The 26,901-nt window shown below is 33.4% G+C and overlaps 1 protein-coding gene across 2 annotated transcripts in view; it reads left to right on the plus strand.

Moving 5' to 3' along the window:
• The first annotated feature begins 7,605 nt into the window (after positions 1-7,605).
• LOC131623372 (midasin-like) overlaps positions 7,606-26,901 on the plus strand; it is a 37,809-nt gene continuing 18,513 nt past the window's right edge. For both annotated transcript variants that reach the window (XM_058894389.1, XM_058894390.1), the window contains exons 1-36: positions 7,606-7,999; positions 8,590-8,909; positions 9,728-9,794; positions 9,883-10,118; positions 10,206-10,415; positions 10,637-10,806; positions 11,440-11,549; positions 11,660-11,779; positions 12,676-12,751; positions 13,287-13,409; positions 13,521-13,617; positions 13,696-13,789; positions 13,872-14,006; positions 14,082-14,138; positions 14,236-14,412; positions 14,507-14,632; positions 14,775-16,508; positions 16,811-16,878; positions 16,959-17,154; positions 17,284-17,388; positions 17,581-17,892; positions 18,187-18,380; positions 18,460-18,535; positions 19,457-19,607; positions 20,782-20,855; positions 21,222-21,369; positions 21,713-21,811; positions 22,101-22,201; positions 22,570-22,659; positions 22,743-22,808; positions 22,999-23,163; positions 23,419-23,626; positions 23,753-24,639; positions 24,975-26,477; positions 26,552-26,723; positions 26,818-26,883. In XM_058894389.1, coding sequence (XP_058750372.1) covers positions 7,895-7,999; positions 8,590-8,909; positions 9,728-9,794; positions 9,883-10,118; positions 10,206-10,415; positions 10,637-10,806; positions 11,440-11,549; positions 11,660-11,779; positions 12,676-12,751; positions 13,287-13,409; positions 13,521-13,617; positions 13,696-13,789; positions 13,872-14,006; positions 14,082-14,138; positions 14,236-14,412; positions 14,507-14,632; positions 14,775-16,508; positions 16,811-16,878; positions 16,959-17,154; positions 17,284-17,388; positions 17,581-17,892; positions 18,187-18,380; positions 18,460-18,535; positions 19,457-19,607; positions 20,782-20,855; positions 21,222-21,369; positions 21,713-21,811; positions 22,101-22,201; positions 22,570-22,659; positions 22,743-22,808; positions 22,999-23,163; positions 23,419-23,626; positions 23,753-24,639; positions 24,975-26,477; positions 26,552-26,723; positions 26,818-26,883 — 8,638 coding nt within the window. In that variant the 5' untranslated portion in view covers positions 7,606-7,894. The remainder of the gene's footprint in view (positions 8,000-8,589; positions 8,910-9,727; positions 9,795-9,882; positions 10,119-10,205; positions 10,416-10,636; positions 10,807-11,439; positions 11,550-11,659; positions 11,780-12,675; positions 12,752-13,286; positions 13,410-13,520; positions 13,618-13,695; positions 13,790-13,871; positions 14,007-14,081; positions 14,139-14,235; positions 14,413-14,506; positions 14,633-14,774; positions 16,509-16,810; positions 16,879-16,958; positions 17,155-17,283; positions 17,389-17,580; positions 17,893-18,186; positions 18,381-18,459; positions 18,536-19,456; positions 19,608-20,781; positions 20,856-21,221; positions 21,370-21,712; positions 21,812-22,100; positions 22,202-22,569; positions 22,660-22,742; positions 22,809-22,998; positions 23,164-23,418; positions 23,627-23,752; positions 24,640-24,974; positions 26,478-26,551; positions 26,724-26,817; positions 26,884-26,901) is intronic.

A 26,901-nucleotide genomic window follows, 5' to 3' on the forward strand; every position in this document is an offset into this window, starting at 1 on the left:
CTTTGACAAAACTTTATTTAGTTCATCAAGCGAGGCTTTATTGAGTCCCTCGGACGAGACTTTGTCGAGTCCCTCGTGCAAAAGTTTGTTGAGTCCCTCTGACAATACTTTATTGAGACCTTAAGGAGAAACTTTGTTGAGCCCCTCAAGCGAGCTTGTCGAGTCCCCTTGATGAGAATTTGTTGAGTCTCTCTGACTAGACTTTGTTGAGTCCCTCAGGGGAGACTTTATTGAGTCCTTCAAGCGGGACTTTGTTGAGTCGTTCTGACAAGACTTTGTTGAGTCCCTTAGGCCAGACTTTGTTTAGTCTCTTTAAGGAGATTTTATTGAGTCCTTTTGATGAGACTTTATTGAGCTCATATTCTATGGGAGATACTCTTGACGGCTCTGCCTCTGTGTCTATGATGTTCACCCCTACTAATATGGATTTCTTCAACTTCAAGCTTTCTGCATAACATTTTCTAGAAATCTCCTGACCCCCTGTATGACGCCCACTCACCCATATGTGAAAAGTACTTCATACATAGGTACATGGTAGATATGGCGGCCCCAATTGGTTAATGGTCGGTCACCCTATAACTATATTATATGACGAGGGCATATGAATGACTAAATATCTTTCCTTGAACTGTGTAACATTTTCCTTCATCCCGAAACAACATTCAATGTTATATACCCATTCACCTGCATCAGCTCGCCTGAGACTCCTACCAAAGATCCTTTAAAGGGCTTAAGATGGTCCAAATCTATCAAAGCCTCTAGAATGCATCCCAATAGAGGATATCTGCGAAGCTTCTTTGATCAATCGGGACTTTATTGATTTCCCATTCATTACATCAAACAAATATCCCCACAAACCATTGTTGTGAGTGAGAATGACAATTGCTTCTTCCTTGAAGAAGGTTAACTTAGGCCTTAGACCAACGATGTTTCCTGTTTGGTGGCCAATTGGAATATTGTAGATGACTAGAATTTCTATGGAGTATCTTTTTTAAGTGAAACTAGTTTCTTCGCCACCAGTGAATTCTTATGCGATGGTGCTTAGCATGTAGCAAACGGTCCCATTGTTCTCCTTCCCACTTGCCTCATTTCCTTGACTAGCTTTGGGACTCTTGTGACCCTCACGCCCCTGAGAACAAGAGCATCCTACTTCTTGAATAGGGCTACACTTGACATATTTATCTAAATGTCCTTCCTATATAAGATGTTTTATCCCCTACTTGAGTTGCAAGTAGTTCTTTGTGTGGTGCCCCTTAATTTTGTGGAACTTACACAAACTATTAGGCTATGGTCCAATGATATCTGCCTTAGGTATTGGTAGTTGAGTGTTGAATGCAGTATAGGGCAAGCAACAAAAAAGATTTGGAAATATTGATCCGGAAATTATCGTCCTCAGAGATGGAGAGATGCCATTCAACAGTTTCTATGGTTTCGAGCTTTGAATTGAATGAGCAAAAAGTAAACAAAGATATAGACAGGAAAAGAATAAACACATTCTTAGAAGAGAAATAACTTATCAGGAATGTAAATATATTCACTCTTCACAAACATACACTTACCAACCCGTTATACTCAACCTACGATACTCATATATGTCATCACGTATCTCTCACATAAGCGTCCATCTCTGGAACACAAACGAGATCATCTCACAACTAAGGTTATCTCTAACGCGAATTCACGAGAACATCCGTATTCCCGCGTTGGCGATCTCTCGCGCGCCACTTTAACACGAAAGCATTAAGAACAAATACAAACAGTGAATGCTAGCTCTAAATATATCTCTAGAGTTCAGAACCAACAGATTATCATCCTAGATAAAGATTCAAGCAGTTTATCTCTAAAGCAACCTAAATCCCAGCATAGAGCAAAAATCCAAGATAATATCAACACAGATATGTAAAGCAAGTTAAATATAACATTATAATCAGTAAATATACATAAGATTAGAGTAAATATACAAACAAACCCAGCACAAAAGAAATACACAGAGAATAGAAGAGATAAACCAAACATCTCACGGGTTGTCAGCTCCGGTTAATGAGAAATCCACCTCCGATCTTCCAAGTGCATGACCCAATGTTATTTTCCAAGCTAATCCTAATCTAAGAATGAAAATGATGGAGTTGGAACCAAAAACTATCCAAAACCATACCCTATAAATGTTACAAATGAAGAAATATAAACACAATTTCTGCTACGGCCGCTTAGCGGGCAAGCCTCGCTGAGCGGACTACACTTATTACAAAAATATCTAGAACAGTAAACAGGGCTCCGCTTAGCAGCCAGAACCTCCGCTTAGCGGCCAGGAAAATTGGTTCGCCACTGGAAAGCGTGCTGGACGGGCGCTCAGCGGAGCTTGCTGAACAAAACTTCTCCAAAATGGCTCCAAAATTACTCCAAAGTGTTCCAAACTTGCCCGCTTCATTCCAAGCTTCCCAAAATATAAAATACCTACAAAAACATAAAGAAAAGCTAGTAAATGATACATAAAACAAATGAAAACTAAAGTATGCGAATATATACACAAAAGTGGGGATTTTATTACAAAATCAGAATGAATAGAATCGATAAGTGCCACAATTATATACTCAAAATAACAACATTTTGGCACTTATCATTGAGCAATGTCATATATGTGAATTAATTAACGCCATATCTCATCTCGGTGAGTTTTTAGAGGCGTGGAGCTTTCCACAAGCTTTCCAATTTGCTTAAAGGAGGTTTTGTCTCTAATATGTGATGTATACTATAGCTATTTCATGAGTTGTTTGTGCCCATAGCTCACTCTTTTGTGTTAGAAACCTTCTTCTTAACGTTACTTACCTCGCCCTTGATGTAACATTATGCTCGTGCATTACCTCAATCAACTTTATGGTATATTCGTTGATGCGGGCAAGATAATTCCTGAATGATTCTGATGGACCCTGACTTATGTTGAATAAAGTGGTGATGATTAGCTTTCAGTGTCGGCTTGCGGCGAATTGAGGGATGAGTTTTTCTCACCAAGTTTTGATAGCTTATGACAGGGAGCATGTGGAAGCTCATATTCCATATCAGGGATGTGTCTCTAAAGGTTTCAGATAAAATACTACACTTCTAAGAGTGCGATGTTTCAATGATGGCCAATTAAGTATTAACGGAGGCCACATGCTCGTACTAGTCGATGCATCCATCAAATTTGGCCAATAGTGGCTGTTCAAAGTTCTTTAGGACATGCACCTTTCATATTTGTTTGATAGAGGTTGGGGATCCAATGCTTCAGCTCATCTACCATACATATCCCCTTCTGACGCAGTTGGATATAATGAACATTATCTTATAAAGTTTGATTATGACGACAAATGTAATCCATACATATTTATTATGAGAATTTCCTTAATATTAGAGTCTTCGCCGATCAAAATAGTTGTCTTCTTATTCACCATGATGTTGGATAAGCACAAAGACAATACTCTGGTTGAATGTCGAGAGGATGACCTAAGTCAATTTTAGCTGAGCCCTATAGTGGTCGTCAATTGTATTGTATAAAAGTATAATATACGTGACAACCCTTAGTAGATAAGGGTTGTCAGAGGTTTTAAGGTTGTTAGGGTATTGAGAGGTAGCTCATGTGGGATGAGAAGTTGTTGTATATATGTATTTCTTTGTGTTATTTGTTGTTCTCGAAGTAATGTGGTACTGTTGCATTTATTGTCCCCCAAAGGCCTTAAATCGAGTGAGACAAGTCTCTATAGAATATGACAATCTTAACAAGAGTGAGTGGTTAATACCCATAAATTTAAGAGGTGTAGTTAAATACCACAACTTCCTAAATACCGATTATTGACCCAATATACACTCCTTCCACAATCGCGCGTTGTGTACGGATAAATGGGAAGTTGGGCGATGAATCCAAACTAATGGCGCTCAAACCTAAGGAAGGGCCATCGAATTAGTAAATGTATGACTCTGGAAGGACAAAGGGCATGCTTGTCTCCCTCGTCCTATGACATTCCTCAATTACATTACTACAACTCTTCAATGACTTAAATTGGTGAGATATAATGTAAAATATGTTGATTTAACTCGAGAAATTAATTTTATTATATTATTATTATTATTATTATTATTAAAACAAGTAGTCTCTAAATTTTCAAAAAGTTTAAAATTAATCCCAAACATTTTCAAAAATTATAAATTAATTTTTAAATATATTTCAAAATATACAAATTAATCCTTTAAATTTTTAAAATTACAAAATGATCCCTAATTTTCAAATATTAATTTGACCATTTTTTTTAATAAATTTATAGAAATAATTCAAAAAATTTACCAATGAATAATTTAATACTCTATAAAAAATAAATAATTCCAATTAAATCATTTAAACTGATTAAAACTAGTAGGAAACCCGTGCTATCGCACGGGTCTGGCGGGACTTCACATTACATGTATCTAATTATGACCTGAAAAGTTCCTTTATATATATCAAACATATATATTTAATCAAAATGTAACCCAAACTTAGTCATGTTAATCCCTAAAGCTTAATAGTTAACAACGAAAGTGCTAATAATACATCTGAACTTTTAGTTTTAACTCTTTAAATAAAACAATAAAACATATAGATGGTATATTCTTCAAATGCTATATTCTTAAATTATCAGAACCAATCAGTAACAAAGCATGCATCATATACCTACATAGTAAAATGCATAAAATAAGATTTATATTTATCAAAACTTTGGAAATAAATAAATAAAGTGTGTAACATATATAGATACAAAGAATGGGTAACATTAATATATATATATATATATATATATATATATATATATATATATATATATATATATATAAGTTATAATCATTTATCAAATTTTAATTCACGTGTTAGGAATATCAAATATTATATAACTTATTATGTGTTCATAAATATTCACGTAATTTCAATTTTATATTAATAATATGTACCAACTTCATATTTATAATAAAACGTACAATTATTTTTATAACTTCAATTTTATAAAAAAGTAACAAAAGAAATAGTTAAAAGATAGACATTAAAATGATCAATCAATAATTGGTATCTCATAGATACGTTCACATCTACCCGTCAATTATTTTTATAACTTCAATTTTATAAAACAGTAACAAAAGAAATAGTTAAAATATATACATTAAAATGATATGTTAATAGCTGTATCGGATAGATACTTTCACATCTACCCGTCAATTCAGATGAACTAAGAAACTACAGTTGAATCCAAATGAGTTAATTCTATAAGAAAATTAAACTTATGTAAGATATTAGCCCATTTTCACAAATATAAAATGTATGACAACTCCCCTCAAATGCTTAAAAGTTTCTACATTTAATGCATATTATTATAATATAAAAAATATAATTTATAAGTTTAAAAAAATATAATTTTAATTAAGAAATTAAACATAGTTAGAGAATATAATTTATTAAACCTATTTGAGATATTAGCTCATTTTTTCAAACCTAAAATGTATGACAGTTCCCGTCAAAATGATCTGTCAAGAATTGTATCTCATAAATACTTTCACGCCTACCCGTCAATTCAAATGAGTTAAGAAATTTCAGTTTAATCCAAATGAGTTAAACCTATTTAAGATATTAGCCCATTTTCCCAAATATAAAATGTATGACAGCTACCGTTAAATGCTTAAAAGTTTCTACATTTAATGCATATTATTATAATATAAAAATATTATTTATAAGTTTAAAAAAATATAATTTTAATTAAGAAATTAAACATAGTTAGAGAATAAAATTTATTAAACTTATTTGAGATATTAGCTCATTTTTTCAAACCTAAAATGTATGACAGCTCTCGTCAAATGCTTAAAAAATTCTATGTTTAATGTATTATTATAATAATTAAAATTATCATAATTAATGTATTTTATTTTTTACATTTTTATAAAGAGTCAAAACTTATTTTTGATGCGGTGATAAAACTTTATATTATGTGTACTAATTAATTAAATGATAATATATAATTGTAGAAATGTAAAAAGAATGACAATTTTCAAATTTTCATAATAAATTTATGTATGTTTCTATCATAATTGTCTCATGTTCTTTTATCATATACAAATATTTATAACACTTTTTAGTATAAATGATAATTTTATCATAGAAAAAACTAACATCTTTTAATAAATTGAAATTTTAATATAATTTATTATATTTTAGTAGTAGTTTTATTTATAGTTAATGTATTACTAAATTTTCAAAAGAAAAATTTAAATAAAACTTTAGTAAATGACTAAAATATTTATTTTAGTAATAAAGTCTATGTAAAAACATCATAAACGGATTGATTTGCATAAAAAAATTAAATTAATGATTGAAATTTTGCAATATTTTTTGTTGGATAATACTCTTTCTAATTAAATGTACATTTACTATCAACATCTTTTACTATTAAACACAATAATTGGAAAATTTTAAAATTAAATTAATGTATTATTTAATTGTAAGATTTTAATTAGTAAACACAATATTTGAAAATATAAAAAATATTAAATACAATAGTTATGAAAGTAGACATATTAGATGTGATATCGTTTCATTTATTTATTTATTTATTTTAGAGATATCTTTCCATTAATTACAATCATTCAAATTTTATAGTCAAAATTTTCCATATTTTTAAGGAATCTATTTATTTTTACTCAAACTTTTCGATATACCATTCATCATCATATTCATAACTTCATAACCAAAACTAAAAAAAATTTTGTTCAAAATAAAAACAATCCTCAAACAAAAAGAAAAAAATAGAATAATAATAATAATTTGCTTATGTTTTTATTAGAGTAATAATAATAATAATAATAATAATAATAATAATAATAATAATAATAATAATAATAATCTAACACGCGGTGAAAACGGAATTGAAATATAATAATTACTAATAGAGAGTACATTATATAAGTATATATGAAGAATCATTTGAAATATAATAATTACTAATAGAGAGTACATTAGTATATGAAGAATCATTACAAACTTTCTCAGTATAGTAATAATGATTTATTAATGACAAACTTAATTGAAACGGTTTTTTTAGAGTATCATGTGAATTTCAACTTTGCTTCTTGAAAGAGGAAGCGTGATAAGTATCACCCAACTTTTCAAATTCTATTTTAAAAATTTAAAATATGATAAATATCACCCAAATTTTTAAATTTAATTTTAAAATGTATTTTTAGTAGAAATATTTTAAAAAGAACAAAATAAATTAATCAAAAACCACCTTTATAAGATTATTTTTTTCCAAAAAATGGAATAATTCTATGCATTTAATAGACCTATTATGGAATCATTCAAATTTCATAGCATTAACCAACCATTAATTATTTGAGAGAATAAAACTCATATTAGTATACATATATAATTTAAATCTTTAAACAATAATTATTGTAGAATATTTCTTAAAGGAAAATTTTATACCATTGGAATTAATTAATTGATTAAAATTTTAAAATCTTTTTAATTAATTGATCTAAACACACTTTTATTATTATTTTGTTCTGTTGAAAAAAATGTTTTTTAATTACCTAAAGTGACCCCTTTCATTTTCCCTACGTGCTATTAAGCCATCATTACCTACTTGCAAGAAAACTATAAAACAGAGCTTAAACCCTAAACCCTTCACCGCTGAACACCACACCTCACTTCACAGCTTTTTCCTACGGAGCCTCTGAATATCATCGACTCTCGAATTCATCATCTTCAATCATCTTCTACACGATCTCAACACCGAATTTCATCTAACAGAAGCAATTTATCTTTGTTTAATTTTCGATTTTGTTTTTATATACACTAATCTATTAACAGTTCATCTTGTTAGAACAGTGTTTTTAGGTTCAAATGTCAATTGACGGAAGTTTCAGCGTTCATTCTTCGCTTCGGAGATTGATTGATCGTTGTCCGAAGCTTCAGTCTGTTCCTCAGATTGATTCGTTAGCTCAGAAGGCATAGCTTCAATCTTCAATCCTGTTTTATTTTTTTTATTTTTTATATATCCAATTCACTTTAATTTTTTTCTCTTGTATATGTACTCCATATAAGTTCAAGTGTTTAATTAATGTAATTATTCGTAAAATGAAAATTTGAATTCATGCAATTCAACCTAAGAAACACAGACACTAACATGTTGACATCAGTAATAATGTGAGAAAAATGAATAAATTGAACGTAATCATACGTGGCCAATTCACTTCGTTTGTTTCTTTTGTATATGTATTGTAAAATGAAGATTTGAATTCATGCAATTCAACTTCTGAAGCACGTCCACTGACACATTGACATCAGTAATAATTTGAAAAAAATGAATAAATTCATAATCGCAAGTGTCAGTGTATGTGTCCCTGTACACACACGTTTTTTTTCCAGAGGTGTTGATATTACAGAAGATTCAACTACTATCATAATTTCTTTTGATATCTTAATCCAAACCCTGCTTTAAATACACAAGAGCATTTACGATTTTATATAAGCTGTTATTAGTATGGAACTTTTTTGCTTAAATTAGTATTTATTTGTTTGTTTATTGTTGTGTACAGGGGAGTTTGGTAACAGAAGAGGAAGTGGTTAACGAGCTAGTGGGGGTTTTTCTGCATCCTAGTTATACAATTCCATTGGCGGGATGTTTCCGGCCAATTGTTCAAAATTTTGTAGATAAAGCTGTTGCTTTACTTCGTCTTGTACCAAATTTGAGGTCTAATACTGTGGATGATGCTATGGAAATTGATTCTGACATTGTCTTGGATGATGTTGCCAATATTGTAGAGTACTGTGTTGAACGGGGAATGGGTCTTGATCTTCACGAGCATGCTTGTTTTGCCTTTTGTCGTGCTCTTGAAATGGGTCTTGTGCCTCTGAGGTTGGTATATTTCTTTTAAAATATTGGTAGTAACTAGTAAGAGCCATCTATAATGTACCTTTTATGCTGTTTTTGGAATGAGTAGAAAAATTGTTAGGATTTTAAAATAGCCTCGTGTAATAATTAAACACTTTTATTGGAAGTTTTGATAGTTACTTCTTTTGTTTCCTAAATGCTTATGCGGTGTTCCTATATTGCAATTACATGGAAAGTTTATATTTAAAATACAAAAATATAGATAGCTGCATACTCCTGCATGTGGATAACTGGGGAGAGATTTATTGCATGATTATTTTTGTTTTCCATTTCTATATCTCTTTTCAGTACCTTCTTTTAGGAGGATATCATATATTTTTTTTGGCGATAATTCTATAATAATTTAATAATGTTAAGAACAACAATGCTACATCATCGAATGTGTGCGGGTGTGCAGTTTATACATGAGCATATGGATAGTATTGATGTTTATTTGTAATAATTCTTCCATTTTAGCATTTTGAAGAAAACTACTTATAAAAAGAAAAGTGATGACTACTATCAACAGCAATTGAGCCCTTGTAATAGTTTTCCTCTTATATTTGGAAATTTGTATTATAATTTGCTGGCTCTTTTTGAAGGTCATATACTTGTATGTATTAATTCTAATTTTTGAAGCTATACTGCTTACCCTTTTCATAATGGATAATATTCGTTGTTTACTGAAAATTTCTAATAATCCGAATATAGAATTTATAGTGATCTGAATATACCATTTCTTAATTAATTTGTTATTTGTTAATAAGTTACAAAATTGTGATTTAATTTGCTCTTTTGTGCAGTTCTGTATTAAGCTATTTCCATTTTGCACCTGCTCCGTTTGAAAGGTTTTCAGGGGAGCAAGTTATGGTCAGTACATCTGTGATGTTTTTTTTTGTTGAGAAAGAGGGTTGGGATATGCTTCTGTGTATTACCTGGTACTATTCTCTTTTTTCAGGTTGAGCCCCATGGATTGCATGTTGCTCGCTTATCATACCGCTTCCTTCTTTTGAAACCTGAAAAATTCTCAAAGCTTTGGGACTGGTCTTGTTTTCTAGAACCCTTAAAAAAGCCTTGTGAATCAGACCTGATATGGTGCAGGTTTCATATATTAAAAGTTGTGTTCAAATTAGCTTCAAGAGCCATTGAAAGCTCGAATATTGAAGCTCAGGAAGCATCTGCCTGTTTATTGCGGTCAGTATTGTAGAATTCTTTTTGCTTTGATGTTGTACTCAAAATGCAATGCATGTTCAATGATAATCTTCAACCTGCCTTATTCAGCTGGGAAGAGTTTTGTGGGGACACAACACTAGAGAGAGCTGGTTGGTTGGTTGAACCAACAGCAGACTACATGTCAGATTCTCCTAATAGAAACATGGATTTCAATCAAGAGAACTGTTTAAATTCTTTAAGATGTAATTATCATCCTGTTGGTTCACCAAAGGTCCACGAGGTGCAACCACCTTTTAGGACCAAGCGTGCTGTCACAAGGTACACCTTATTTTACTCTATATTTTGGTCTATTTTGTGCCTTGTGTAATTTTATTCGGTAGTGTAACTTAAACACCATGCAGCTGCTTCCAATCATACTGTTTGAACTTCCTTAAATGCCCCTTATTTTACTTTTTTGTTGTTGTAGTTTCTCTTTGGACTGATTTCTTACTTTATTTTCATTTTACCACTTAATTTTGATATCCTGTATATAATTTTAGGGATGATATATCCGTAAGTTATACATTCGTATTGACATCAGCTGTAAAGAAAAGTTATGAAAGAGTTCTACTAGCTGCAAGTCAGAAGTGGCCGGTTCTGTTATACGGTCCCTCTGGTTCTGGAAAATCTGCTCTTATAGCTAAGCTGGCTGAGGATAGTCATAACCAAGGTACATTGTAATATATACCTTTTAACGTTAGTAGTTTATTCTTATTGTTTGCTCATGGCTTTAATTTGACTGAGCATGACTAGTTGGAAGATCATATTTTTTAGATTTTTTTTTTTCCTTTTGTTTCCTCAATTTTTGAAGGCTAGCTAGTCATGATATCTTTTACGGAAATGATAATAATGTGGTTTTATAATCATGCTATGGTGGAATTAGTTCAAACCCGCTTGTTTTTTAAATTCTCAGTCAAATAAAATTCCATTAGGACTCAAATACAGTTAACAGAAACAAAAAAAATAGGATGTAAGCAGATGCACTATCCTCTAAACCACCTTAAGTATTTTTTTTTTGGAAATTATTGTTCATTTTGTGAATTCATGGTGCAATACAAAGGTGTGGAATGCTTATGGTCTTTGTTACGGGGTTCTCTAACAGATACGTTGAGGGTGCAAGGAGTTGGAAATATTTCACCGCTGTCTCCTTTTTAATGCTTGTTTTCATCTTTAATGTTTTGTTCTTTTTCACGAGGATTTCTTATCCTCTTTAGTCCTCATAATTCTTTCTCTTCAACTCAATAAATTTCTTCTCCTATCAGTTTATGTTAATAATTGTTTATGCTCTTATCTTCTTATGCAGTTCTGTCTATCCAGATGGACGATCAGATTGATGGTAGAACATTGGTTGGGGGATATGTCTGTACGGATAGGCCTGGAGAGTTTAGGTGGCAGCCTGGGTCACTTACTCAGGTTTGGACATGACTATTGCATTCATATCTAACTCATGCAGATCTTTTGATATCTGTCCGAAGACAACTTAACTAGAATTTCATCTGTGTATACTGTCTTTGTTACTGCAGGCTGTACAGAACGGATTTTGGATTGTTTTTGAGGATATCAACAAAGCACCATCTGATGTACACTCCATTTTGTTGCCTTTATTAGAAGGGGCAGATTCATTTATGACAGAACGAGGGGAGGTGATTTTTTTTGCTGTTTGCTTCTTTTCTTAAATAAAGTAAATTGTATTCAGTTTTTGGTTTTTGGTCCATGAACTACGACCAGATCATTTCATAAGAAGCAATAATTATTTGTTATCTTAATTCTTTCATGTTCTATGCTACTTTTGTGTGGATTCCATGTTGCATTCTATTCTTACCTTATTTAATAAAAAATATGGCCTTCTAAGTCATCATCATTGAAGTGATACTAGTAACAACTAAAGCAGACAAACATTTGGGTGATGAAATGTTTGGTTTTGAAGCAATTATGGCATTGTATGCTAGACCATTTATTTTTTATGATGACTAGAAAAAAGCATTGTTCACTACACCCCTAGAAAAATCCGAAAGTTTTATGTCAATCAGCTAAGCATGTGGTAACCTGGTAGGTCAGCCAACAGGTTTTAGCATAAGACCATACTCAAATGCAAATGCATAAAATTCTAACTTTTGTAGTTTTATTTTTTCTTGACTGAAAAGTTCGAGGCCTTTTCCAAACTTGCATAAAACCGAAAATTTAGGTCTTTACCTTTTCACCTAGCAGTATGCGATGGTCTAATTATTCAAGCAGTTGGTCAATCAAATCGCATGTTGCATTTTGTAGGCTGCATCCTTAACATCGATCATTCTGATGCGTAAGAGATAGAATAAAAGCAACATTGAGGTCTGGTTTATGCTCTACAATGGCCAAATCCCTCAGCATTTTCCACTCCTCTTGCTTTACTAGTGGTCATATTTTATACGATAAATATTTTCTCTAGGAAATGAATGCACACCTTACTAGAATTCTAGATGGATAAATTCTATCGTTCAATGCCTATTATGTCTCAACTCCTCTTTACTGGTCATCAATTGTTTAAGTATTACAAATGCAGGTAATAAAGGTGGCTGAGAGTTTTAGGATGTTTTCTACTATTGCTGTTTCTAAGTTTGACTCTTCTGAGAGTGCAGGTTCTTACATTAACCATTCATGTTTTTATTTTGCAATATTTTTATTTCTTTCTATGTTGGGGTATATTGTGTTGTTTATTCGTTTACTTTCTCACCATAAATTCATTTGAAGTTTGGGAGTGCTAACTATGTATTGTTCAAGAGATGGATGAATGTCAGATGAAAGAAAACGACTCTTTGTTTGTAATTCTAATAGGATAAGTGCAAACAAGACTAGAAGAAAATACAGAAATATTGGGTACCTCTTGTTCTTCCCAAAGATTGTTAATAAAATGCTACCCAAACTTGAGTGAAGCCATCACTTGATAGTATCAAGTCATTAATATAAATATCTACAAGTTCTAATAAATAGTAGGTTTAAAAGAATTAAACAATTAATAGCCTGTTTTTTTGATATAGCCTAATGATATCTCTTGATCAATGTTGTAGAGTTCATGGAGTGGGAATTATAGGTTACTATTGTTGTTGATTTAAAATTCTATTGTTTTATGTGTTGGAATTATGAACTAGATCCTGACTTTGGCTGTCCTTTAAGGTCAAGGTTCACTTAGTGTCCTTTGGAAAAGAATAATAATTCAACCACCAGAAAATGAAGATCTGCAACATATAGTCAAAGTGAGGTATCCTGATTTGGAGCTTCATGCAAGCGAACTTATAGGTATTGATTTACAATTTTGATAATATATGGTCGGCAATCTATTTTCTTAATCATAGCCGTTTATTCAAACTCCTTTTTTTAATATCTTGTGATAAAATATTTTTATGGCAGAAACCTTTGAAAGGGTCAACAATATTTCAATATTTCAAATAGCGGGTTTTCACCCTGAAAGCTCTTCTGTTTATTGTCTCGGCAGGTTCTCGTTAAGGTATTAAGAATAATTATAAGCTGCCTGTGCTATTGTTACTTTTCTTTTGATTAATGTCCATTTGGTTCTCCATGGCAGGGATCTCTTAAAATGGTGTAAAAGAATTACTGGGTTAGGTTTTTGCTCTGATCGTAGCTTGTCAAAAGAGCAATGTAATTATATATACACAGAGGTCTGTTTTTTTTTTTGTTTCTTAACTTTTTTATCACATGTTTCAGAGTTACTTCATGTGTGTAACTTGTATTTCATCTCAGGCTGTTGATGTATTTGCGGCCTTTCCAGCTTCATTTGATAACCGGTTATCAATAATGAAAGAGATAGGAAAGTTGTGGAAAACATGGGATTCTGCTGCTGAGACCTTATATCCCCTTGACAAACCAATATATCAGGTTTTATTTATTGATGTTTAGCCTTTGCTTCATTATTTTGCCTCATCAGTTTCTAATTTATGATGGTAAATGCAGGATTCTGTCGCAGGTTTAAAAATAGGCCGGGTTTTACTCCAATACAAAAAAGAACCAGTAAGTATAGTCTGCTGACAATTTTTAATAATGATGATATAACATCTCCGGAAAGGTCTCATGTTTCCTTGACTTTACTTTTATTTTTCATATGCAGTCACATGAACGCAGAATACCATTTGTTGAGATCCGTAGTTCTTTGTTTATATTAGAGCGCATAGCTTGTTCTGTCAAGCATAATGAACCTGTACTCTTGGTTGGAGAAACTGGTACCGGAAAGACTACACTTGTTCAAAATTTGGCTTTAAGGCTTGGTCAGAAGCTTACTGTTTTGGTCTGTTACATATTGCTCTATTATTTGCTCTATTTTTTGAAATTGTATTAAAGTTTTTGGGTGAGACATGATGTTGTTTATCATTTTTTTCCAGAACATGAGTCAGCAAAGTGATGTTGCTGACTTACTTGGAGGATTCAAGCCTGTGGATGAACAGTTTGTCTACTCCCACCTTTATCAGGAATTAAAGGCTCTATTCGCTAGGACATTTTCTATTGAGGTATTTCTTATATTTATTTGTGTTTTGTGTTTAGCTGTTATTAAAGGCTCTATTCGCTGGGACATTTTCTATAGAGGTATTTTTTATATTTATTTGTGTTTAACTATTGTTAATAGCTCTATTTGTTTTTTGGTATGTACAGGAAAATTCAAAAGTTCGTAGTTATCTAGAGAAGAGTTTAAATAACAAGGATTGGGTAGGTCTACTTCGAGGAATGCAACTAACAGTTGAGGGGTCACAAAAGCATATCAGAGCTAGACCATCCAAAAAGCGTAAAAGACCTTTAGGAGAAGAAATTTTCCAGGCCTGGGAGAGTTTTTCTTTAAAACTTGACAGTATCTGTAAAAATAATCCATCTTCTGGGATGATGTTTTCATTTGTAGAAGGAAGTTTTGTAACTGCTCTTAGAAATGGTGGGTGGATTTTGCTTGATGAGGTGAATTTGGCTCCTCCAGAAACCTTGCAGAGAATAATTGGCGTTCTAGAAGGGGAGAATGGGGCATTGTGTTTAGCTGAAAGAGGTGATATTGATTATATACACCGTCATCCAAACTTTCGTATATTTGCTTGTATGAATCCAGCAACTGACGCAGGGAAACGGGATTTGCCCTTGTCATTAAGGAGTAGATTTACTGAATATTTTGTCGATGAAGTTCTGGATGATAATGATTTAAGTCTATTTATTAGTCAGTTCATTAATAGTGGCCATATACAGCTGGTGAATAAAATTGTGCGTTTCTATAAAGAATCAAAAAAGGAATCTGAAGAGAGGCTGCAGGATGGTGCTAATCAGAAACCTCAATACAGTTTAAGGTCCCTTTATCGTGCTCTAGAGTATACAAGGAAAGCAGAGAGAGATTTTGGATTTCAGAAGGTTTTATATGATGGCTTTAGTTTGTTTTTCCTCACATTGTTGGATGGATCTAGTGCGGACTTAATGAGGCAAAAGATATTGTCTCTTTTATTGGGGGGAAATAAGCCTTCAAATGTACCTTTTCACAGATATTTAAGTACCTTCAAATCCGATGGATATTCTGGAAACTATGTCAAAACTAAAAGTGTCGAGGAGCATCTTGGTAATTTGGCTCGAGCTGTTCTAATAAAGAGATACCCTGTTCTCTTACAGGGACCAACATCTAGTGGGAAAACTAGCCTTGTCCATTATCTTGCTTCCGTAACTGGGCATGAGTTTGTAAGAATCAATAATCATGAACACACCGACTTGCAAGAGTATCTAGGTTCTTATGTAACTGATGCTAGTGGAAAGCTTGTTTTCAATGAAGGTGTTTTGGTAAAAGCTGTAAGAAACGGCTACTGGATTGTATTGGATGAGCTTAACTTGGCTCCATCTGATGTGCTGGAAGCATTGAACCGATTACTTGATGATAACAGAGAGCTTTTTGTTCCTGAACTGCAAGAAACAATTAAAGCGCATCCGGACTTCATGCTTTTTGGAACTCAAAATCCGCCTACACATTATGGTGGGCGAAAAATGTTGTCTCGGGCATTTCGCAACCGTTTCATAGAGATTCAAGTTGGTGAGATTCCTGATGACGAGCTGAGCAAGATATTGGGGGAGAGATGTGAAATTCCCCTAAGTTATGCCTCAAAAATGGTTGAAGTAATGAAGGAGCTTCGGATGCACAGACAGAGTAGCAGAGTCTTTGCTGGGAAACATGGATTTATAACTCCTCGCGACTTGTTTCGTTGGGCTGATCGTTACAAAAGATTTTGTAAATCTCAAGAAGACTTGGCAAAAGACGGTTATTATCTTTTGGCAGAACGGCTCCGGGACGAGGATGAGAAATCTATTGTTCAAGTAGTTCTAGAAAAACATTTTCGGGTTAAACTAAACATACAGAATTTATATGGTCAGGTATGGTTATTTTTCTTTCTGTATGCTTTGAGCTGCCACTGCTTTTTCCTACCCTTTACTGCAAAGTGCATGCTTGTTGACTACAGTTTATCTTTGCATGAAATAGTTCAACTTGTAACAAGCCATTTATTGTGTAGTTCCAGTAAAGATTCACTCTATTTGTTTTCCATTATTTGGATTTAAATTCAGAATACCTATTTATTTTAGTGATTACGGGCAATCTATGGTAGTTTCTGTTGTCTAAGGATTGAAAAGGATGAACTATAAATATATCCTCAGCAAGCTTCTTAACTGTTTTTCAGATATTGTCTGGAGACAGCTCTTCTTCCAATTCAATTATTGGTTTAGGGGGTTCGGAGAGCCTTGGGAGGTATTGGCTTATTGTTGCATATTTCGTGTTGACTAAAGTCCTTGGCTCATTATCTCTTACTGATGGTTTTGCATATGCAGGGTACTCTTGACTAAAAGTATGAAGAAGCTATACTTCCTCGTGGAGCGTTGCTTTCAATTACGTGAGCCTGTGCTACTTGTTGGGGAAACAGGTGGAGGGAAGACCACTGTTTGTCAGTTGTTAAATGCTCACTTGCAGTCGAAGTTACATATCTTGAATTGTCATCAGTATACAGAAACATCTGATTTTATAGGGGTTGGTTTTTTATGTTTTTTCGTCCAAGTATTCATATAACTTATACCGACACTTGAAAAGGGAGTTGGATTTGTGTTTATTTCTATGCACTATTACTATCAGAAGTATTGACTAGAAGATGTTTTGCAGGGTTTTCGTCCTATACGAGACAAATTTAGATTGATTTCTAACTATGAAGAGACTATTGAACAGTTGAAGAAACTAAAGGCTTTTACACACTATCCTGAAGACCATGTGAGTGTTTTGATTATTTTCCAACCAGACCAGACATGAGATTATAAGTTGACCTTTAGCATTTAAGTTGACTTTTATATACGTAATATATTTCACTGCATTCAGAAAGCCATTCCTTTCTATACTTGTTTTCTTCACTTCTCTTTTTCAGTGTCATTATTCACAAAGCAAGTGCTGATTTGTCATTTTCAGGCACAATTAATTTCTTCTGGCATAGATCAAGCTTCTTCAACTATTGAACTACTGAATATTATGATAATGAAATATAAAGTAGGCCGAGTTTGTAGCGTGGATGTCAGCAAAGAAGACCTTTATGCTTTTGAGCAATTAAAGTTGGACCTTGATGCCTTGCATCATAAGTGGCAGAGCATATTTGAATGGCAGGATGGTCCTCTTATAAAAGCAATGAAAGATGGTGATCTCTTTCTAGTGGATGAGATATCCTTGGCGGATGATAGCGTACTTGAGAGATTGAATAGTGTGTTGGAGCCAGAAAGGACACTAGTAAGTCAATTATATATGAGGCTCCTTTCCCTGCTTGCCCAAAAGGCGCATCAGGAAGATTTACCTAGGGATATGAGAGCTTTACTGTTCATGGTGTATTGAATGATGATCTCAATACTTATCTCTGTTAAAATATTATATTTTGAGCACATTTTTGACACGAGCATGTACATAATAATTGATAATGTAAATTTAATTTATTTATTGCTGGTGGTAGATATTTTCTTTTCATTATTGTTTGTCATAATTCCTCTCACTCTTTTAGTTTCTGAGTTTTGATTTCTTTGGCTGTAGTCTTTGGCTGAGAAAGGAGGACCTGATCTTGAGAAAGTTGTGGCACATTCAAATTTCTTTGTTCTTGCAACAATGAACCCTGGTGGTGATTATGGTAAGAAAGAGCTGTCTCCAGCACTACGCAATCGCTTCACAGAGATATGGGTTCCCCCTGTTATTGATCTAGATGACCTGAAAGGAATTGCTCTGGAAAGGTACCATTATTTTTAACTATTAGAGGAAAGGCTTTTTGATGAACACATTTAATTATTGATTTATTTGATTTAAATGCAGAATTTCCAAGTTCAGAGACCCCACATATCAAGAGAGACTATTACTCATTGTTAATGCTATGATTAGTTTTTGGGAGGTATGTTGCATGGAAATTACTGTTGTAGTCATTATTCAGACATTTTTACTTGTACAATATTCCCCACTTTGCTGATCACCCTTGCCATTCAATGTGTTTGTCTCCTATGTTGAACAAGCCATTCACTTTACATGGCTGTTTGGCTAGTTAATTAGAAGCTTGTCCTTATCATATCATATACATTTATTTAGGCTAAGTTGTAGTTCATTCTCTTTCTACTTTATTTTCTTACGAAATCTGTAATTTGTTTTATTTTGCATTTTCCGTTTTCCCCTATATTGTTTATTTAGTTTTTTATAAAATATTCTTTAGTTTCCACATTTCTTATGTCTTAGTATTATGGTTGGACCTAGCTAAACCTTATAAGACCGACTTGTAAGATGAGAATTGCCTCAACTTAAAAACATATGTTCGGGCTATATCTCATTCAACGAGGGATTAAATGCTGCAATTCAAATGCCGCAATTAGGCGATTAGAGGCGGACCGCAATGTTGGTGGAATTTCAGATGCAATTCAAATGCTGCAATTAGGCGACTAGGGGTGGACCACAATGAAGGCTGAATTTTCAACTTTATGTGTGGAGCTTTGTAGAAAGTTGATCCATGTTGATCCATGTAGCCGGTCCCCACTTAGTGGGATAAGGCTTTATTGTTGTTGTTGTATGGATGGAGCTTTGTTATGTCTTCAGTAACACCTTTTGAATTTGTTAGAGTGGACATTAGGATGATTAGTTTCCTTCCTTCTATGTATCTTAGATTGAACCATGTAACTGCTCTTCCTTATGAAAAAGGCTCAGGGTTATGGTTCTTGCTTTGCATTTTTACAGCATATAAGTATATTTGTATATTGCTATTCTACTACTGCTCATTGATTTGTCACATATTATTGTTAATTTGGTTTATTATTCTTATATTTTTCAGTGGTTCAACAAATTACATCCAGGGAGAATGCTTACTGTCAGAGATCTCATTTCCTGGGTTTCCTTTTTCGATGTAATGGAAGGAAGCTTAGGACCCGAACATGCACTTCTTCATGGAGCATTTCTTGTTTTGCTTGATGGGTTAAGTCTAGGTATGCTTAGTTTCTAGTGATTGCTCATTTCTTCAACTTCTATTATTTTTTGTTTCATTACTATATTGAATCATTGACTTTGATTACTTTATGTTTGATATCTTACGCAACTTTACACTAATTTATATGTCTTCATTCAATTTTAGCATCTGTTTGTTTGCTTAGTATATTGAAGCTGAGGCATGAATGCTGTTTTTATTGGAATAATTTACTCCATACTTGAGTGAATATGGCATCTTGTATTTTTTAGTTTCATGATCTACATTTTCTAGAGGAAATCTGCAATATCTTCCTTCTCGAAGTATCACAATTTTAAAAGTACATGAAATTAATATTTTGTTATGATTGTTGTGGTCGTGTTATTGATATTGGTAAAGAGATATTTTGTTTAAAGGATTGGGTTTACAACGGTGTTTAGGGGGATGGCTGCTGTAGTTGTGATGGATACGATTGTTGATTTGGAAATTAGGTTGCTAGAGCTGTCATGAAATGCCTTGGGTTTTTATAATTCAAGAACAACCCCAAAGTTCCTTAGGGTCTGTTTGCGAGTTGGTTTTTGGAGGAAAAAACTTTGGAGGGCTATATATATATATTTTGATATGAATTTGATATTTTTAAAAAATAAAAAAATCTATATGATAATATATACTAATGTATCATGTTTATTTTAATTAAATTTTTTTAAAGTATTAAATTTGTATCAAAATATAGATGTAGCCCTCCAAAGTCTTCCCTTCCAAAACCCTCCAAAAACCAACTCGCAAATAAACCTTTTGGTTTTTATAATTCATCAACAATCCAAAGGGCAATTAACTTCCTCCAAACAAAAGTCACTAAGCACAAAGAAACGGAATATGCATAGCTATTGCCAAGCTTTTTAATCAGAAAATAAACTTCTTGGGAGAGAATGTTTCTGATGTTGAAAGTACTGTATTTTACAAGAATAAATATCAGTGGCATCCAGGGAATAATGTTTATGCAATCTTTCATGTAAGCTCCATTTTATGGACTACAAGATATTAAAGACAGAGACACTATCTAGCTACATAGATATTTCACAAATTGTGTTGACACAACATATTTTAATAATTTTAATACACGCTTTGAAGTCCTCGAGTAATTACACTATTTTTTTCTTTGTTTCTGATCTATTGAGAGTTTTCCAACTTATCAGGGACAGGAATTTCAAAAAAGGATGCTGGAGAGCTAAGGGAGAAATGTTTATCCTTTCTTCTACAAAAGCTGGGGGTATGTTTCTCTCCTTGTTATCATCCTACATTATCTCTCATTTCCAAGTCTTCTAAGACGAAGTCATCTGATTGGGCAGTGCTACTATTAAGACCAACACTGATGTATTATTGAAGGTTATTAGGAGATATAATGCTCTTTAACTGTTGTTTTTGGTGTGTGACATTTGTCGAAATGTTTAATGTCTCAGCACATGTATAATGTCTTAGATCGGAATCACTTTTATGAAGAGTAATATTACTTGCTACTTTTTATACACGTGCTCCTGTTTCTCTTGAAATCAACATTTTATTGTTTCTAATTCATGCTCTTCATATTGTTATTTTTAAAAATTTGTTGTAAATGGCAACTGGATTATTGCTACAGGTCGATGAAAGTAATTTACTATATTCAAAACTTTCAAGAATGGGGAACTATGGTTGGGGTGAATTTGGCACATACTTGGATGTACCAGATAATGATGATAAGCAACATGATGATTTATTTGGCATTGATCCTTTCTATATCAAGAAAGGTAATAAATATATATTATACTGTTGCTTGATTTAGTTTTTTTTGCCCAGTTCTTTGTTGTCACATTAAAGCTTAATTTGGTCCAAGTAGTGATATATTTGAGATTAGTCATCTAGCTACTGAATTTGTGTTACTGTTGAAGAGATAGAGAGATATCATGGATGAATTTATTTTCGGTTTTATTTAATTATTTGTTTTCTTTTAGTGTTTACAAGGATTGACTTTTCCCCCACACTGTAGCTTTTTTTGCTCCCTTTTTTAAATATTTTTTTCTTCTGAAATACAACCATATAGATAGCCACATGTGCTTTATTCTGCATGACTTTTGTTTTCTGCTTATATAGGTTTCAGCAGTTGTGAGGACGGTGGGTTTGAATTCAAAGCGCCGACCACCCGCAGGAATGCCTCTAGAGTTTTGCGGGCTATGCAGCTTCCAAAGCCTGGTATGTTTTTTTATTTACATCTTGGTTATCCTTATATTCTGTTATCTTATCTACTGGTTATGTTATTGTGTTACCACCAGTCTCTTGCTAATGCAAGATAAGTCTGTCCACATTAACCTTAAATCCACAATGTGTCTGACGCTTCTCTCTTGAATCCACCATGAATGGAGAGGAGTGTTATTGCATGGGGTTACTGTTTTTTTCTATTTATTTTCTCTTTCAATTCCATCAGCAATTTCTCATTTAAATTATATTTATATTTGTGTTTTATTTGGATGCTGGTTACCAGTTTTACTTGAAGGTAGTCCAGGTGTTGGGAAAACAAGTCTAATCACTGCCTTGGGTAAATATTCTGGGCATAGAGTTGTGCGAATAAACTTATCTGAACAGGTCAGTAATAATTTACCCAACTTTTTTTCTGTTAGGATAGAAAATAAAGGGGGGAGTGTTAGAATTTGAGATAAGGAGTTAGTTTGGGAAGTTATTAGCTAATGGGGTAGTTAAGATTATTGTGTATAAATAGGCAGGTTATGAAGTTAGAGATGGTATTACAAACTATTGTAATCTTTGTGAATGTGAATAGAGTAGTGACTTTATTGTACAAGGGGAAACCCTTTTAGGAGAGGTCTCTCATATTATTTTTCTTTTTTCTTAATAAAAGTGTTCTATCTTTTCAATGCAAATTTTGGGTTCCTAACATGTTCTGTCTTTGCAAAGTCCTTTGTGGAATTTTATTTTTCTATGTATTTTTGGTGCAGACTGATATGATGGATCTGCTGGGGTCTGATTTACCTGTGGAAAGTGATGAAGGGATGAAGTTTTCTTGGTCTGATGGGATTTTATTGCAGGTTGAAAAGTCTTAAAGTGATAGTTATTGCATTCTTCTCTGCTTTTGATATGTATTTAACTTCAAGTTATCATGTCTGTGCAGGCCTTGAAGGAAGGCTGTTGGGTTTTGCTGGATGAGCTTAATCTTGCCCCACAATCTGTTTTAGAAGTAAGTTCTTGATAAATGTTAACCTCTACCTGTTCGTCTGTTTTCATTTTCATCACCTCTTTATCAGCACCATTATATTCTTTCTACCTTAATTATTGCTTTTCCGATTTCTCTTCTTCAAATTTTGTGTTGTGGGAGTAAGGGTTTTACCAGCATACAGAATGAGTTGTAACACAACTCTTTGACACAGGGTTTGAATGCTATTCTGGACCATCGAGCTGAGGTGTTTATACCGGAGCTGGGTAATACTTATAAGTGTCCTCCATCATTTAGAATTTTTGCGTGTCAGAATCCATCACATCAAGGAGGTGGCCGGAAAGGCCTTCCAAGATCATTCCTAAATCGATTTACCAAGGTATGATTGTTGAATATTAATTTTGTATTTAAATGGGGTCCTCGAGAAGTTGGAAGGAGGACTTCAAAACAAGTTTAACTAGAAAAATCCAAACTCCAAGTTACTTAAAAATCTTGTAAAACCATAGGGAAATCTTATTACTTCCTTCTTTCAAATTTATTATGTTTGTAAAAATATGTTTTTTTGTTCGTAGACATGTTTTTTATGTGCTAAATATACAAGATGCATTAAGTGCTCTTTGGTCGTGGATGATAGGTATATGTGGATGAGCTAGTTGAGGATGATTATCTGTCAATTTGCAAATCAAAATTTCCAGCTATCCCGGAGCCTTTACTTTCAATGTTGATCTTATTGAATAAAAGGATGCACGAAGAAATCATGCTGAATCAAAAATTTGCAAAGGATGGCTTCCCATGGGAATTTAATCTTCGCGATGTGTTTCGATCTTGTGAGATAATTGAAGGTCTGTTATTTGAATTCATTATGCTTCTGATTTGACATTTCTGTTTTTCCAGCTTTTCCTTTTATTACCGATATCCCATGCTGAATTCTTTTCTTTTATCTTGATGTTTCATTGTATTTAATTTAGGTGCACCTAAGCATTTGGAGGCATTACATTCCTTCTTGAACATTGTTTATATTCAAAGAATGCGTACGGCAGCTGATCGCAAAGAAGTCTTACGGGTCTTCGAGGAGGTATTTAAGGCGACACCATCTATAAATCCATATCCTCGTGTTCAACTCAATTCAGATAATTTATTTGTGGGGAATGTTGCTATTAAGAGGAATATCACCCAATTTTATACTACCTCAAGCAATCATCTCCTGATACAACCTAAAATTTGTCAAAGTTTGGAAGCTGCAGCTCTTTGTGTAGAGCGTCAATGGTTATGTATCTTGGTTGGCCCATCATGCTCAGGGAAAACTAAATTGTTAAGATTACTTGCTGCCCTAACAGGAAATGTACTGAATGAAGTAAATCTCTCATCCGCCACTGATATTTCTGAATTGCTGGGATCGTTTGAACAATATGATGCCTTGCGTAACTTTCGCACAGTTGTTGCTAAAATCGAGAGCTATGTTAATGAGTTCTGTAGTTTGCAACTGGAGGTTTCAAATGGAGCAACTTTTATGGAAACAGATTTTTATAGAAGATGGGTTGCTTTTTCATCTAAATTTGAGAACTTAACTTCTGCTTCAAGTTATCTTGAAAACTGGAAGAATATAATTTGTTCTCTTAGTTTGTTAGACGAGATCATTGAAAAATTAAAGTTGTATATTGAAAAGAATTCTCTTCTCTTATCTTATTCAATCCGGGATCTTGATTTGGTCAAGCATACAATTTTAAAACTCAAAGCAGATGATCAGAAAAGGTTGGCTTCCACAAAATTTGAATGGGTTACAGGATTACTGATCAAGGCTATAGAGCGAGGGGAATGGATTGTATTGGAGAATGCAAATTTATGTAATCCCACGGTATGTGATGCATATAATATTGATACTTTTTATTTGGGTGTGATGTTGTGCTTATCAGTGTGTATTTTTATGTTCTATTTTTAGTTATTTTTATTATATTCCGCAATTCTATTTTGGTAGTTTTTATGTATTATACTTTTATTGTAGCAGCCATGCTTCTGTGTCATAGGCCACGGTGCCATCTACCATATTATTATGGCAGATTTTTGGCTGACCACCATCATCCACTATCAGCCTTTGAAAATATTTGATATAAATTATTTGTCATAAGTTATTGTGGATAGCAGTATCAATCTGTACTTATAATTTTTTTTGCTACTTGTTTTTGTTTCTAGGTTCTTGATAGGATTAACTCTTTAGTTGAACCTAATGGATCAATCACGGTCAATGAGCGTGGAATTGTTGATGGAAATCCGTTGGTTATCCACCCACACCAAAATTTCCGCATGTTTCTCACAGTTAATCCTCGCTATGGTGAGGTTTCTAGAGCTATGCGTAACAGAGGAGTTGAAATATTTATGATGGAGCCATACTGGGCTTTGGATGATAGAAGTGGAAGTCCTGAGATTATTGAACTAAAAGATGTAAACAGATTTCTCAGTTTATCTGGTATCCCAGTTGCTCAATTGATTGATTCAATGGCCAGAGCCCACATGTATGCTAAAAGTGAAGGTTCCAAGCTTAATATTCACATTACATATCTTGAACTTTCACACTGGGTCCATCTATTTTGGCAGCTTCTCATGAATGGATGCCGTCCCATCTGGAGTCTACAGTTGAGTTGGGAGCATACATATCTCTCGTCATTCTATGTCAAAGGGGAAGAAATTATCAATTTTGCAAAATCAAAATATTTGTCAGTAACTGGTTTGTCTAGATATGATCCTTTGGCAGAATGTCCTTTGGGCTTACCAGGAGGATGGCCAGTTACATTAAGGTTAAGAGATTATATATATTACTCAAAAGAAGCTTCAATCAAACAGAATTGCATGTATCTGGAGTTCCTGGGATCTCAATATGCATCACATGAATACCAAAATGCTCAGAGAAGGCACTCGGGAGATATTTCGCAAACTACTGGTGGTCACGTCAGGCCATATTTGATGGATATGAGGCTGTTGCATGATATCCAGTTTCCTAAGACTTCAATTGGGACAATGTCACACTGCGAAAGTGAATTTGTATTCAATTCAGAATTGGCAAACAAAAGGCTCTTATTTGCAGCTAATTGGACAATTGAACAAGCAACGGAAAGTGATTTGAAGTTATATCTTCTCAGGTTTGATTGGTTTGGTTCTCAGCTGCACCCTTTCTGCAAAAAGTTCTTCCCTAACTTCCATAATCTGATAGGAGATATGATTAAACATCCAATTTGGGAATATATTTTATGCCGTAGCAAACTAGATGTTGATATGCAGTTGAGGCCATTGTTATCCCTAGATTTTGTTGATTTGGCAGCACCAAACAGCGAAGTTAAATATCTCTGTAATGCCATTCGTTGCTTTGATCCGCTAAGGTTAACTTACCAGCAACGGTTTATTGAGATTCAGTATAATTTTACAGATGCAATGAGTTACTTTCGTCCAGTTTTGAAGTCTCTTCATGTGTTGGAAGATGAATTCCTTATGAAACTCGTAGCATCAACTCCTAAGCTCATTGAAGATACATCATTTGATGATATAATACAGTTATACTCTGACCTTATTGAGGATCATGTATTATTCTGGCGATACTTCAGTTCTTCAATGTCTGACCAGATGATAATTTCTTGGCATTCATTGCTGAAAGATGCCGAGAAGTTTATGACTATCTGTCCTGAAGCTGCAAACCATTTTTTGGTAAGCTAAGCATAATGTTTATATTTTCTACTATTTTCAGAAAGTAATTAACTTTTTTCTCTTCCCTTAAATAGATGGAGAGCAAAAATTTGAAAAGATTTTCATCTTCAGAAAAATCTTTGCTGTGGATTCATGGTGGTCATCCATTTTTGCCCTCCTCGTCTGATTTACATGATAAAAATCAGCAGCTTTTAAAACTGTCGGAATCACTCTGGCCAAGGAAGAGAGCAAACATTAGTAATCAAGGTTTACTTATGCATTCCTTTTTTTTTTCTTTTTTCCATGGGAAAGTTTAGTATATATTTAGCAACCAATTAACTTCTCTGTTGGGAAAACTCAGGAATGAGTCATCATGCCGATGCTATCGTGGCATTGAATCATGATCTTCGCTTCCTTGTAATGCAAGGTATGTTGGTAATATATT

Source organism: Vicia villosa, unplaced genomic scaffold (genome assembly GCF_029867415.1).
Source record: "Vicia villosa cultivar HV-30 ecotype Madison, WI unplaced genomic scaffold, Vvil1.0 ctg.000060F_1_1, whole genome shotgun sequence".
Taxonomy (NCBI): domain Eukaryota; kingdom Viridiplantae; phylum Streptophyta; class Magnoliopsida; order Fabales; family Fabaceae; genus Vicia; species Vicia villosa.